The sequence below is a fragment of the Pecten maximus genome, chromosome 17 (genome assembly GCF_902652985.1).
Source record: "Pecten maximus chromosome 17, xPecMax1.1, whole genome shotgun sequence".
NCBI classification, from domain to species: Eukaryota; Metazoa; Mollusca; class Bivalvia; order Pectinida; family Pectinidae; genus Pecten; species Pecten maximus.
The window spans coordinates 19,873,722-19,890,241 of record NC_047031.1 but is presented as its reverse complement, the minus strand read 5'-3'; the positions used below and the strand labels follow the sequence as shown (position 1 = coordinate 19,890,241).

Genomic DNA, 16,520 nt, shown 5'->3' with positions numbered 1-16,520 from the left:
AAATATAAACAAAATCATAAGGGGCTATGCTGATGGACTTTTAGCAGGTTGAGAGTAACGGTCGTATATGTTGCCCATATTGCGTGATCGGAAAAGATGACTTCATTTGGTATCTTCTTTTTTCTGTCCTTTGCATTTTCCAGTTTTTCCTCTGTTTTTTCCTTGCCTCACATTTTGCCTTGAGTTGACATAAAAGGCTTTGGGTACCAATATTACCTAATCAAGACAAACCAGTGTTTTTTTTTTTAAATGGTAGTTTATACTTCTATAGAGGTAGGTTGTCTTCAACAGTATGCTCATCGAGGTAGTACATTTGGTTTGGTTTGGTTTATTTTGTTTAACGTCCTATTAACAGCTTAGGTCATTTAAGGACGGCCTCCCGTGCGTGCGACATGTATGCGTGTGGTGAGTGCGTATGTGTGTTTCGGGAGGCTGCGGTATATTCGTATTAAGTCTCCTTGTGATAGGCCGGAACTCTTGCCGATTTATAGTGCTACCTCACTGAAGCATACTATCGTGGACATCCAGCAGTACATGGGCTTCCAAGACATACGCACTCACCCTCACACACACCCCTCCACTACTTTGTTTTCCATGTTTGAATTCGAAATGATTAGTAGGGTAATTCTCCAACTACGGGACAATTACTGTCCATGACAAAAGAAGTGCTTAAAATATTCAAATTACCCTATGTTTTTAATGACAGTAACTTTAAAAATACATGAAACGCACATCTATGAATAAAAATGACAAACATATTCTCTAATTTATTTTTTTTCGGTGTGTCAACTTATGGCATTCCATATTATCGACCGTAACGGTAAAATGTCCTTGAGTATGCTACTATTGTTTGTTGAACTTGCTTGATTTAAACTATGAAGTAAGTTTTAATGCCAAATGAAATGTGCGGTAAATAAACTAATATTCTTTCTCTAAAACACTCATTTAATGAGATTATGTGTTGAATTTTATATAAAAATATCACTAAATCCGTGTCCGGGGTTTCTAATATCCGTACCGTTACAGATAAACAAATTCCGGATTTTTAGGGACGACACCCGTTTTCAAAATTTCCCGCTTAGACAACTTTTATTTCGTTCTTTTAAAACAACATGGCCGAATAAGAAGCATTGAAACAACCTCTCACATCGCAATTCAAGCCCAGGTAAGAGTTTTACGTGCTTTGAGGTAACCATAATGTGTCTGTACCGTTCCTTACTTATATGTATCAAAACATGTCAATCCTGAAATATGTGTTGTTCTATACAAAATGTCCATTTGAAAAGAAAACAACTGTCGTTCCAAATACTCTCCCGCCATGTGTTTGGGGCCACCAAGGGGTAAAACTTATGAAAGATGTCCACTCCGTTACGGTCGATACCGTTACGAATAACTTTGTAACGGTACGGACGATACCGTAACGGTAGGGACGTACTGAACAATTCAGTCCTTTTATGATAACTTGGTTTCTTATCATGCAATATATTTGAACATATTTTATAAGATTTTTACATAAATGCCTTAACACTGTTAAAAATTTGACTCATATTCCTTGTAATGTGCAAGTAAGTACGACCTCCTATATGCAATGTACATGCAACATGTATATAGGCTCTATACACAATTTATAAATCCTGTAATTAATGTAGAAAATTAATGCCAGTGGTAAATGTAATTGATCACTTGCTGATAATACTTTTTTCAGAGTATGGAAAAAGAGCTTCGCAGGGCAACTATTCTACAGGAAAACGAAATAGACTGCTGTCTTGAAAGTTTTGATATCCAACAAAATTTGTGTATGTACCACATTTCAAATTCACCAGACATCTGGTGGAAGTACAGTGGTAGCTATTATTTACTTCAAGAAGATAAGTTAAAACTGCTCCAGAAAACTATACGGCTTTACTATGGGGATGTCAGCCGCAGAGCGCATGCGGCGTTTCGCCAACGCATAAAAAGTGACAGTCAGTCTTATGAGGAATACAAACAAAAAGAGAAGAACCGGTACAAAAACAGAAAACGTAAAGGAGATATAAAACTTATTGCTGATTGTAATGACAGAGAAAAAAGACAGAGAAGGAAAAAGTGGAGAAAAGAAAAGATTGAGAAAGGAGTAAAAGAAAAGAATAGCTGCAATCACACCGGTAGTTAACAACACGCCTCCGCATTCCCCGACTGTCGGAACGAATACTAGTACTCAGTCGTCACGTCAAAAAATACAGGGTTTGGCAATACGGAAAAAGAACATGAAAAAAATGAAGAAAGAATTCCAGAAAATAAATGAGGAACTGAGAGCCGAGCAAAGGAAATCGGACAAGTATAGAAAACGCTGCGAACGACTATTAAAGAAATCATCGACAGAAAATTCGCCTCGAATTCGCGTCGATGCCAGGAAAAAGAAGGAAATTCTTTTTAGTAGCGTCGTTGTTAAAAACATACAGCAACGAATGAAAAGCCTTAAATCAGAGAAACAGCGTCAAATGGTATCAAAACTATTATCATTTGACCTTTTAAAAAAGTATCGTTTGATGCACTTTGCAAAGCAATGTAACATTTCGTACAAACGCCTAAAAGCTAACGCAAACCGATCAAAGACGATCACTTCTGAACGCAAAAGGCAATGTAATGTTATAAGTGAAGAGACAAAGAAAAGGGTGACGACTTTTTTTGAGCTAGGCAGTAGCTCCAGACTCCTACCAGGGAGGCGAGACACAATAACAAAGCAAGGGTTAAAAAAACAAAAGAGGTTGCTAAATGATAACTTGTTACATTTACACAAAAAATATACAAGTGAAAACCCCAATAACAAGGTTTCATATTCAATGTTTTGTAGGCTTAGGCCGTTTTGGGTTGTCAATCCATCATGCAATAACCGAGATACTTGTATCTGTAAGCTTCATGCTAACATACAATTTAAGCTTAATCGTCTGATTGAACAAAAGGTCATACCCAGAAAAACTGTTAATGAATATTGTGCGGAATTGTGCTGCAAAGAAAGTACAAAGGAGTGTATGTATAGGGAGTGCTTGAAGTGTTGTGACAAGGTTTTGAGTTCGAATAAAAATATGTTTGAGGAAGGAAAGCAAGTTTGGGTGTATAGTTGGAACAATAAAGTTGAGGAAAGAGAGAGTGTAAAAGCAAACGGAGAGACAAGTAAGATTAAAGTACACATAACTGTCAAAGAAAAGCAATATTACACTCTTCAAAATTTGCTAGATGAAACCAACGCGGATTTCAAAAAACGAATTTGCAGACACGAGTATAACGTACGCCATCAGTTAGAACAAATACGCTGTCTGAAGGAAAATCTTGCACTCAATGAATGTTTGATACATGTTGATTTTTCAGGAAATTTCTCGTGTAAACTAGCAGAAGAAGTTCAAGGCATGCATTTTGGGGCCTCGCGGAATCAGGTTTCTCTTCATACTGGGGTCTTGTACGAGCATTCGGAAAAACCGTCGTCGTTTTGCACCATGTCGTCATGTACGCGACACGATCCCCCAGCAATATGGGCGCATTTGGATCCCATTCTGATTGAAATAAGAGAAACAAAACAACATATCGATACAATTCATTTCATTTCCGACGGTCCTACAACACAATATCGATCAAAGAAAAATTTCTTTCTAATGAAGGATAGAGTCCATCGTGTATATGGCTTTAAGTACGCTTCTTGGAACTTTAGTGAGGCTGGTCATGGCAAAGGCGCACCAGATGGCGTGGGTGGTCTTGTCAAACGGAAAGCGGACCAGGCGGTGTCATTCTGCAAGGATATAACGGATGTGCATGACATGTATGAGTTTTTGGTCAGTGAACAAATTGCCGTCAAATTAATCCTAGTCAAAGAATGCGATGTAAACGAAATATCGCGTACTTTACCGAACAATTTTAAACCTGTTCCGGGTACGATGAGAATCCATCAAATTCTCACCAACAGTGATTCGTCTCTCATAACCGTGAGAGATCTGTCCTGTTTCTGTCAAAAACCTAGCAAATGTGCATGTTTTGCTCCGAAATCTTTAACCATTACAAACCAATTGCCTAGCGAAAACACCACACCGAACCTCGGTTCAGAAGCCAATGCTATCACGAGTGTCGAAACTACAAGTGCTAAAACCGTTTCAACTAGTTCTGAGACTCCCAACGCAAATACGGTAACGAGCATCGCGATTTCGGACACCATTACAGAACAGAATCAGGTAAATAACAAGACACGGTGTTATGGTCCTATCCCTGAAGGCGGCGTGGACATAGATGCTTTTGGTGAATGGTGCGTTGTAAATTACGAAGGAAAAGTCTTTCCTGGTATCATTTTAGATGTTGATGAAAACGACGTAGAAGTGAAAGTGATGCATAGAATCGGAGTAAATAGATTCTTTTGGCCTCTCCTTGACGACGTCCTTTGGTACGAACATTGTGATGTCATCACAATGATTCCAGAGCCTTCAGCTGTTACCAAACGGCATGTTCAAATATCGCCCGATATTTGGAAAGAACTTACTAAAAAGTTTGAATAGATGTGTAGACTAGTAGTAGTATGGGTTTTTCGCCCTAAGCATTTTCGTTCAAGGTCATATTGCGTTTTGATTTTGTAAGTTGAAGTTTATAGTGTTAATTGTTCAGAGTGAGTTTGATCAAGATGGAAATTATCCAAGTTTTGTATTGTGTGTATTACTGAAAGTTTATTCATGTTGCAAATGAAATGTCGGTATTAGATTCGCTTTATGTTGCTGCAGAAATCAGAACTAACAAAGGACTTCAATATGTAACATCTCGTACACACAGTATTATGTTTGTATGATTGAATCCATAAATGAATGATTGCAGAACAGAAAAACGCTCATGAAATGTACTGTTCAAGATTTTTCACCAAATAAATTCATTACTTAATTTTCAGAACATTTTTGTAGTTTTATCTGTGTAGTTTTGTCTGTAAGTCCTTACCGTTACACATTCGTCTATACCGTTACGCACAAGTCCCTATCGTTACGGCCCACACTTCTTGGATTTCGGAAAATAATTCAAATAACTCTTTACTAAAATGATGTCTAAAGCAAACGTAAGCATGAGCAAGGCAACATGAACTACCTAAGTCGGTTTGAATTATCAATACAGACACAATCCAAACAAAAACGTCTGTCGTAATGCATGGCATTTAAGTCAACACTCCAAAAAGCGACACAATTTTAGAAAAAAGAAGTATTTAAATTATATTTCCATCTATTCATATCCTTGTGAATGTAAAAGATATTTCATTCCTGTATATCTAATTATCTACACCAGTTTCGTAGTTCATTAATTTACGGTCACATATAAAAAATGTCCGTAACGGATTGGACATTTATCCGTTACGGATAGTATAATGACGTCACCATTATGACGTCACATGACGTTATTTAGCAAACCCGTCATTATTTATGGCTTTTATAAACATTAAGCTTTCAAATGATGGTGTACTTAGAATTTTCTATAGTTGCTTTCTTTTGTCAGTCCCCTTCTGCTAAAATGTCCAGTAGTTGTAGAATTACCCAGTAGCATGTACACAGCTTTTCCATGCTACCTCCATCTGGTACGATACCTAAACTTCATATTTGTGACAAATGTAGCTCTTTTTTTGTCTTTTAATCTTTGCTTAGGTCCAATGCTATGTTTCTGCTATAACATAGTGTTTGATATAAGTAAACTTTATATGTTATTCAACAATTGCGAAACAAGTAAAAAGCAGGTTGTATTAATCTCGATTATTGTTGTTGGTCTTGATGGAAGTCTGCAAAGACATTTATATTGGAAGGAAATATATCCGATCGTTGGTTTGATGACCATCGCTATCACAAAGACTTTAACCATTGCTACTATGATTTAGATTTTTTAGGCATTGCAATGCTGTCATTGTCCAAAGTGTACTCCACAGCCAGTCGACATGTTCCGGCGTATAGAAAGTGTGATAATATTCCTGATTGTCATGGAGGAAAGGACGAGTACTTTTGTATCAATAGCAACCCGACCTATTCTTGCTCGACACATTGTCCAGACAGATCATGTATTGATGAAAACGTGAGAGTCCATCTAGGGACTAGTGGTGGGTACTTGATCTGTTTAGATGTTCTTTATCATTTCATGAATTAGCGAGATATTTAATATTTAAAATCTTTACAGTACTATTGCATATATTAAGAACAGGGCATTTTATAATGTTTCTCGTGGCTGTTTCCTGCTTTTCGATGAATATTGAATATATAACAACAAAAGTCGTAATCGATAAAATGATATATCTGAGAAGAAAATATGATCTGTAAACCAAGCTATTAACATCTTCTTTTTTCAAAGAACATCTAAAACGATATCAGTCATTAGTGTTAAAGAGAAGCATTTCATCTGTTAATACACTAGAGTTCAGCAACTATATATTCCATAAATCAGCTGTATAACCGTTACAAAGTATTTGCAAACCACAATACATTTTGACATCTTTAATGCTGATGTTTATTACTCATACTAGCCCTGTTTTAAAACAGGCTGTTGATTATTTGACATGTAGAATGGGTTTCTGGCGGTACCGCAGATATCCCTCCCTCCATGGTGCTATGCTGTTATGTTGTTTCCCGTGCGTGTGACATGCATGCGTGTGGTGAGTGCATGTGTGTGTTTTGGGAGGCTGCGGTATGTTCGTGTTAAGTCTCCTTGAGATAGGCCGGAACTTTTGCCGATTTATAGTACTACCTAACTGAAGCATATTGCCGAAGACAACCAGCAGCACAACCCACCCGGTCACATTATACTGACAACGTGCGAACCAGTCGTTCCAATCCAAATATGCTGAGCGTTAATCAACTACCATTTTTAAAGACTGGTATGTCTCGGCCAGGGGACAGAACAAAAAACCTTCCTCACAGGGGCGAACGCTCAACTAAAGGCCAAAAGTGAGGCATTGTCAAGGGAGACATCATTAGGAAGAAGAAAGTTAAGACAGAAGAGAAAAGATAAGATCCCAAGTTTAGTCGCCTCTTACGATAATGAAATGGGGGCAGCAGGTAAAACTCTCGCACCCTACCGGCAGGGCAAGATTCTGATCATACTGCGACAACTATTTTTACAATGTTTGTGAGTAAATATAAATGTGAACAAATGAAAACGAAAATTGCGTTTTCTTTGTTGAGTGTTTTATGTATGTAATCTGTATATTATACACTTTACTTTTACGTTGTTGTTAGGTAGTGAAGAAGTCCGTTGCTCCTACAGCCCAGACATGACACAGATGGCATGGCCATTTCTCGTCAATATCAAATTGGCAGTGGAAGAATGTTACTTCAGAGATAACGATGTCTTCTCGATAGAAATCGAGTTATTGTCTGAACAACCGACGTCGATCAAGTATAAAAATGAACAAATTCTGAGGAAATTATTGTCGCGCTCACGACATTGTCAACAGCAGGTGGATGTTTGTATCCCCGTTCACTCCCTACATACATTCCTCCAATTCACCAGTGACATGGACGGACGGCATATGCGCAACTTAACCTATTGTGGAAATGTCGGGAAAATGTGTGATGCAAATTATGAGTAAGTATAATCTGAGTGTCATTTGTTGCTGTGGTTTTGATTTTGTTCGATATCAAAAGTATTGAGTAACTTACTTTAAAGTTAAATGGGAAATTATTACGCTGGTTCTTCTCAAACTAATTTCTCTATTTGAAACCAATGACCACGGAAATATTTCGGGGCTTTATTCTTATTCGATGATTTTTATAGCAAATGGTTTTGGTAATACACGGGTAAAATACCAAAGTCTTTTAAACCTCGATACGATTCTTGAAATTTGTAACAATTTGACCCATGGGGTCTCCTGGAAATTAAGATGTTCAGAGTAATTTTTACTTTTCAACCATATGAAAATACAAACATCCCATTATGATTTTGAAGTTTCTTTTAAAACTGCATGAGTCATTTGCTTATATACCTTTGAATAAGGACATAGGTCAAAATAGTTCAATATACATGTAGGTCACACGGACGGACAAGCACATGAATAAAAACACTATAAAACATATCTTTTTATATGCAATAATATCAATTTAAATATATGGACGAAATTATGAACATGTATAAATATCAGGAAAAATAATGTCACTTTTATATCACAAAAAATGACATTGATTACGTTTATATTGGTGATCAGCTGTGATAAATCTGCAGATGTGCATCCAGCCTTTTTGTATCCAAGATTTCGGTTGCCACTGTAGCCGGTAATTACCAACAGGTTTTCTTTTTCAAAACAACTCCAAAACTGGTGATCCGATTCCAATGAACTTTCACACAAATATGTAGGGTGATGATATTGGTTGTTATGGTAACAGGTCATTATTTACAGGTTTTCGGATGAAGAGCTAAAGCCCCTTAGTCGTTCGGCTCATTTTATATTCATCCAAAAATGAATTCTAAATTTGAAAAAATATCAAAATGCTATAAATTATACTTTGCAAAAACAATGGGAGGGGGAGCGGAGGTATTTGTCAGCCATCGGCTTGCAGATCTGGTTATTATAGGAGACTTGTTCCTCAGAAGTAAATACACTGCATGTAATGTCTATTTTAGTAACACATATTACCCATATTACTCGCCAATGAATTATGTTAATGTCCTCACAATTTTCTCAAATCAAGCTTAGCATAACATATTTAATTGTACTAGGAAAGCTGAAATCGTCGCGAAAGACAAACTTTGCCCAAAAATGCGACTCATGACTAAACCTCTCTCGGTCTACGTCAAGAGATGTAACACTCACACGCAGTTCACGCAAAAACTATCAAATACTGAAATTTCTGCTACTAGTATGTGTTTTCTTTATGTGAAACAGCATTTATACTATGTTTTGTGTCTATTATTAAGATATATATTATTTGCCTTTCCTTGAAAGCTGTATTAGAGGACCAGATGCGAATAAAACGTCATGCCCTGGAAAGAAAACATTGATGACCGGTGGCGATGTTCCGATTCGCTGGATCCAACTAAAACGTACCCAAAAATCATCAAGATTTATAGTATATATTTCAAATCTCATCTGTACTGAAGGTAAGCACTAATATTCTAAATGGGAGCATATTGTGTGTCTTCTATTTTATATCTATAACAGTAATTTAATATCAATCTGATCTATCTCGTGATTGCACATTTTCGATCGATCAAGATTGGAAAGGAAATTTTGTTCTTTTTTACAAAGGGAATGTTTTAATGATGAAACAGAATTAAATAGTTATAAAAATAAAAACGATATACTACATCTGTATGTGTAATATATAACCAAAAAACACCATGTAACTACTACCAAATATTGGTATTTTACAAGTATGATAATAGAATGAAAGTTGTCCATCTGGTTAAGGTTCTTGAAACATGTCGACCAATATTCGGTTTCTGTAAAACATTTTAAGCGACCTCAAAGCCTAATTTCTTAATAATTTCTATACTTGTTTTCCAATGATTGAATTCGAGAGTACGCTTCCGTGAGGTAGCGATGTGAAGTCGGCACCACTAAACCTCCAAAAACACATCCACATATGTATCTCGCGCACAGTGGAGGCTGTCATTAAATAGACGTAGCTGTTGATAGGACATTAAACAATACTAAACCAAACCAAACCAAACCAAACCAGATTCAATTTATAACGTTAAATACTATAATTGCATGGTTAGGTGATACAGCGCTAACACACTTGTCATTAGCTTAATCGGCCGGGGTTCGATTCCCCGATCTGGCGTACAAAAGTGTTACGGAACCTGCTGGGATTTCCCCCAGGTACTCCGATTTCCTCCCACAGTTTGACCCCCTCGTGCACTTCTTGGTTTGGTTTGGTTTGGTTGATTTTGTTTAACGTCCTATTAACAGCTAAGGTCATTTAAGGACGGCCTCCCGTGCGTGCGACATGCATGCGTGTGATGAGTGCGTATGTGTGTTTTGGGAGGCTGTGGTATGTTCGTGTTAAGTCTTCTTGTGATAGGCCGGAACTTTTGCCGATTTAAAGTGCTTCCTCACTGAAGTATACTGCCGAAGACACCAAGCTCGTGCACTTCTAAACGGGCCTACAAGCGTGATTTCTAAACGGGCCTACAAGCGTGATTGATATCAGTAAGGGCCAATTCTAAAAAATCACCTCTTTACCTAATGTCGTAACTACGATTGTATTATGACGATATCATCTGTTGTTCATGGTTTCTACATCCAAAGATGAAGACCTGATCGACTCGAAATATTTTGAGCCCCAACTTCTGTGTCAGAACGGGATGAGTTTTTATCCACATCATCGGTGTTTGATGGACTTTGACGTCACTGGTGAACCAAGCGCATGTCGGGACTTGACGCATATACAAAATTGCGGTAAATTAAGATAAACTTTCATTTCCGTCTGATTGATAAAGCCACGTCGTTAGCATTTCCCTTGGAAAAACCCAATGCCATAGGTTAAGGTCATCCCACTCGGACAAATCCTGCTGCAGGTGTCTACTAATTATTGTAGAATATGTTAAAGTTGAATTAAGAATTTGATCGGTGTTACAAAAGTACTAGTTAAATAAAAAATTGATGTAGGCACAGGTCTACCGAGTAGTTTTCTTTAAACAGTATTGTTAAGGGTGAATGGATATCAGAATAAAAAGGCAAAAAAATTTGATTATTTTTCATTTTCCTTTCAGAAACGTTTACTTGCCCAGCAGACTTTTTTAAATGTCCACACTCCTACTGTGTCCATGTCAGGTTATTGTGTGATGGCGTCCCACACTGTCCGAATAATGAGGACGAGCAACAGTGTGGTACGTCTATAAGCTATGTGTGACGTCATACTCCGAAATTCAAACATTCACGACGGGAAATGGTCCATTCTATTGTTAATGTTTATGGTTGTGAAAGTGCATTGGTCAAATTTCTGAATTTAATGTAATTGATAACGCTTTCATAAACGATTATCTACAATTAGTATCAATATAATAACGTTTATAAAACAGCTAAAAATGCGACATTGTCCACTGAACCATCTTTGTATCATTTTGATATGAATGACACAGTTTTTAAGGCTGGCACACCATATCCTGCACTAACGATTCAATGTTAAATGATTTAACATTATACAAAGATACATTTAAATCTGTTATCGTATTCATTTTTTCAGATTCCTTCATTTGTCCCGGATATTTCCGGTGTCACAGGAGTAAAACATGTATACCAATAGAACAGGTTTGTGACGGGGTTGGTCACTGTCCCGAAGCTGACGACGAACGCCATTGTGACGTCAACTGTCCAGACGGCTGCTCCTGTGAGGGCTTGGTATTTCACTGTGAAGACATTACAGTTAATAGATCATCCTTATTTCGTGAACTTCCGAGAACGACACGAGGATTAAATGTGAAGATTCGTCTTTCTGACTGGGCTGGACACCTTCCACTTACGTTCCCTGCTATTTTGTCACTTTCCATGCAACACTGTCAAATTAATTCACTTTTCTTTGGCAACCATTCTGTTTTAACTGGTCTAGAATCTCTTATTACCTTTGACCTTAGTTATAACGATATACACACTATACCGGCAGACACATTCGCAATACTTTCGAATTTGGAATATCTCATTTTGAATCATAATCCTATTGTCAGTTTGGAAGACATGGCGTTTTCAGGTTTACATTTACTGAAAGAGTTAAACATTATTGGTTCACAACTCCGCTATCTCTCTTCGAACACTTTTCTTGATATTGGTGCTCTGATTTATTTGAATCTCAGCTCAAACCAAATAGAAAATATAGGCCACGGCACATTTAACAACCTAGCTTATGTCAAGACACTTGATCTACGTAACAATAATATACGGCTAAAGGAACACATGTTCCAGGGTCTATCAAGCCTCAGAGTTCTGTATGTCGACTCCTACACTCTTTGTTGTGCTAAACCTGCCTCGGTTACGGATCCGAACTGTTTCTCTCCGCGTGACAGTATCTCGTCCTGTACAGATCTGATCCGCTTGTCTGTTTTACGAGTTGCTCTTTGGATAATTGGGCTATGTGCAGTCCTTGGGAATTTGTTCGTTTTAGTTTATCGCTTTAAGTACGACAAGGCTAATCTGAAGAAAAGTTACTCCGTTTTTGTCATCAATTTGGGCTTGTCAGATATCCTGATGGGAATTTATATGATAATAATTGGCATTGCTGATGCGGTTTACAGAGATCGCTATGTATGGGAGGAGAATGCTTGGCGACGCAGTACTGTGTGCACAGTTAGTGGGATTTTGTCCACCATATCAAGTGAGGCATCCGCTTTCACCATTCTTTTTATAACGCTTGATAGAACTGTGGCTATTGCTTTACCATTTTCATTACGGCAATTTACAATGAAATCTGCTATAGTTGCTTCTGTGACTCTATGGATTATATCCATAGTGATAGCTGTACTTCCGGTGTTTACCTTGAATGATTACTTCCGGGGAGAGTTTTATAGCTCTTCTGGTGTATGCCTTGCACTTCCATTGTCAGACTCCGCAACACCTGGTTCGGAATATTCAGTAGCTATCTATGTGGGACTGAACTTTGTCATCTTCCTTGTGATAGCAGTTTGCCAGGTTGTCATATATCGAAAGAGTCGAACTCACCTGGCACTGAGAAATACGACAAGAAGACAGAAAGCGGACATCACTATAGCAAAAGGACTCGCCACTGTTGTTGCTACAGATTTTTTCTGCTGGTTTCCTATTTGTGTCTTAGGTGTGTAAGTTTTTTTTAGACCTTCGTCAGTGAAATACCATATACTTAGGGGTAGATAAATAGCAGATCCTGTGATATTTTTGCAAATTGTATATCAGCTCTGGTACAAATTGAAAAGTAACTTCAATTACAAATTTCATCAAAATCCATTGAACCATTCAGAACTAGCGATTTAAAAGTTTTACCTCAATTCCCAATATTGGGCCCCGCCCCTAAGGCGTCCGGGGTTCACACCCACTATTTATGCAATTATGATTCCCCTTCACCTAAGGGGGTTTCAGAAAAAAATTCGCCTGTTGTTACAAGTGTATATGTCTAACCATGTTGGTGATGTTTTTAATATATTGTAGGCATATGGACCTCATTTGGAGGTAGTTTGTCGGGGGATATGTACGCTTTGGTGATGGTATTGGTGTTACCGATAAACTCCGCACTTAATCCGTTCCTCTACACATTTGCTAACACGTGGAAGAACATAAAGGTATCCAATATTTTCATCGTACGAGTATGTTAAGACAGGAGTGTTATTTCGGACTACAAAAGTAGCTATAAGAACATATAACCTTTTGGGGTGCCCTGCTGAATGTCTTACGCATTATGTTTCAATAGGTAGTCGGCATCAGTTCGCTATGACAAGGAGACTAACACGAACATACAGAAACCTTCTTAAATAAGCACATTCACCACAACTCATGTGTTTGGGTTTTTAACACGTTGCTTCACGAACAAAGCCGAGTGGAGGCAGGTGGCTGCTATCGACAAGTCTGCTTACGAACTTCAACATGCATTTCTGTAGGACGTACTATATAATTATGTTATTGTTTTGAAGTGATTAAGGTATTTCAATAGTCTGTTTAAGCACTGTACTGATACAATGAGACTGACCACTAGTCTTTTATTTAGAGATGTAGACACAAGGAACTACAAGGAAGTCCCTCCTCAAAATGTCCCTAGTTGTTCAAGGGGCACAAAAACAGCAGACAAATGAAACTGCACAAATGCACAGCCAATAACAATGAACTGGAGTAACCGATACACATAGTGTGGTGTATTTGAGCTTTTAATGAAAAGAGGTAACAATGCATGAGAAACTAATGAGAGCAAAGGGACGCATAACGTTTTAACTGTATATTAACATTCCGTAGGTCCTGACTAGAATGCTGAAGTAATGCTAATTGTGTCGTGACTTTGTTATTACAATTTTCTGTTACAGAGCCATCGTCGCCGACATTCCCATTATGGACTCGATAAATCAGGTAGGTAGTAAAAGGATCTTGGTGGGAATAACAATCAGTATGTAATTATTTGCATCATATTCTGCTGACACTCAAATAGTGAAACACTATTTAACAATCATTCAGTATTTCACAAAGTAAAAGAAACTTTATCCAAACTGGATTTAGACAAAATGAAACATGTTACTTGCTTTGAAATAATTAATATTTTGTATAAAGATGAACTCATTTTTGCACGTAAAATCATTTATTTTTCAGAAACAGAGATGACCAATGTTGTTTTAGACGTAATGAAAACTTTCCGCCACAAAAAGGGAAGCAATGCTCTTAAGGATTATCTACGTGACTCCGAAACAGATTTACGAGTGACAAATGCGTTCAACATCGTCTATCACTTATCGGCAAATTTGGTGTACCTTCACAAACAAGAACTTGTCCATGGAAATATTTCTGCTGAATCAATAGAAATATCTTTGAATAATGACGTAAGTAATATATTCATTAATTGATGAAACTTGAAAGATGTATAATTCACTTAATGGACTTGAGATGTCCCCCAAAATAGTTTTTATTTGTATTTACGAGCACGCTGCCTTTATAAGATTCATGCCCTCATATAAGCCTGTACTTTCTGCCTGCCATTCCCTATTGGTGATTGGTGTAAATATGTCTTTCCGTTTACAGAAAGTGATGTGTATCCTAACAATACAAATATGTGTTATCGTTTAGAGAGTGATATGTTCTAACAACAAATTATACGTGTGCTGTTTACGAGGCGTGACAGATGTTGTATTCTCACGATACAATATATGTATTTCTATTTGTAGAAAGTGACGGATCCAGTATTACCACACTTTATTTTTCTGCATACAGGGAGTTGTCAAATGCAGTGTTCGTTCTAATAGTCTGTGTTTCCGTTTACAGAGAGTACCTTTGCTGTGTTCTCCCAATACTTGTGTTCGTTTACAGAGTGACGAATGCAGAACCAACAATGTGTTTTTTTGTTTACAGGGAGTCACAGGTGCGGTATGCTCGCTATATTTGTTTCCGTTTTCATAGAGTGTCAGATGCATTTTTCTCACAATAAGTGTGTCTGTTAGAGACTTCACACGAACATACCGCAGTCTCCCAAAATACACATACGCACTAACCACACGCATGCATGTCGCACGCACGGGAGGCTGTCCTTAAATGACCTTAGCTGTTAATAGGATGTTAAACAAAATAAACCAAACCAAACCAAACTGTTTACAGAGAGTGAGGAATGTAGTATTCTTACAATGTGTGTCCGTTTACAGAGGGTGACGGATACAACATTATTACAATGTGTGTCCGTTTACAGAGGGTGACGGATACAACATTATTACAATGTGTGTCCGTTTACAGAGGGTGACGGATGCAGTGTCCTAGAAATATGTGTCCATTTACAGAGAGTGAAAGATATGGTATTCTCACAACATGTGTCCGTTTACCGGGAGTGACGGATGGAGTATTATTACAGTGTATGTTCGTTTACAGAGGGTCACGGATACATTATTCTCGCAACGTGTGTACGTTTACGGAGAATGACGGATGCAGTGATATCACAATATGTGTGTCTGTTTACAGAGAGTGACGGATGCGGCTTTCTCAATGGATCATGACCAAGTGCCTGAAGATTCCGGACAATTAAACGATATCTACGATCTTGGTATGGTAGTGAAGGTACTGCTGAGGAATATCAAACTTCCATAGACACGTCATCAGGCCTGGATGTGACGTAATCAGACGCTAAAACTTATATTATCAAGTGTAAATTCCTGTTAAGTGGGACGCATGCGATGTTGTATAGTCAGAATACATACAAAGACAAAAACATATAGTCTCAATGTACCATCAAGTCATTATTTTCAAAGGAAACACATTTACAACGTGCATAGTCGTACCAACTAACATATATGGACACAGTAATTCGCGATTGATTCATTTATCACCAGATAAATGCCAGTATAGAGAAGACACGCCTTCTTTATGGATCAGAATAGTAAACTAACACGACAGAAAGATGCCATCGAAGTTGCGAGAGGACATTATTGTCACTCGTTACAGTAGACAATAGCTATATACGGTGACCTAAGAAAATCCATGTTCTGTAACACGCTCTGTTAAACGAGTACATGTCATTTCGGATATCAGAGATGAACACTGTACTATAATGATGTATATACGTGTATTCCGAATTTGTTATAAACACTGGATAACCCATGGTCCATGTAAAATATCTACACAATGGCGGTTGTTCACTTGGTACATTTAAACAAAGAAATACAATTAAGTATTCAGACAAGACACTATCAAATTAAGTACTCAAACAAGACACCATCAAACTAAGTACTCGAACACGACACTATAGAATTTAGTATACAAATAAAACAATTTCACACTAAGTCAACAAACAAGATACTATCAAAGTACTCAATCAAGACACTATCACACTAAATGCTCAAACAAAACACGATCAAACCAAGTACTCTAACAAGACAATATCAATCTAAGTACTCAAACAAGA

At 37.5% G+C, this 16,520-nt stretch overlaps 2 protein-coding genes across 2 annotated transcripts; both read left to right on the top strand.

Annotated features, from left to right (window-relative positions):
* The first annotated feature begins 11,647 nt into the window (after nt 1-11,647).
* LOC117315198 (G-protein coupled receptor GRL101-like) lies at nt 11,648-14,242 on the top strand. Its single transcript, XM_033869342.1, has 3 exons — nt 11,648-12,737; nt 13,088-13,218; nt 14,231-14,242. The coding sequence occupies exons 1-3, from the start codon at nt 11,648-11,650 to the stop codon at nt 14,240-14,242; spliced, it is 1,233 nt and encodes a 410-aa protein (XP_033725233.1).
* Nucleotides 14,243-14,251: 9 nt separating this feature from the next.
* LOC117315750 lies at nt 14,252-15,768 on the top strand. The gene is made up of 2 exons (XM_033870100.1): nt 14,252-14,457; nt 15,581-15,768. Exons 1-2 carry the CDS (start codon nt 14,263-14,265, stop codon nt 15,704-15,706), a joined length of 321 nt encoding a protein of 106 aa, XP_033725991.1. The 5' UTR covers nt 14,252-14,262; the 3' UTR covers nt 15,707-15,768.
* Nucleotides 15,769-16,520: the final 752 nt, after the last annotated feature.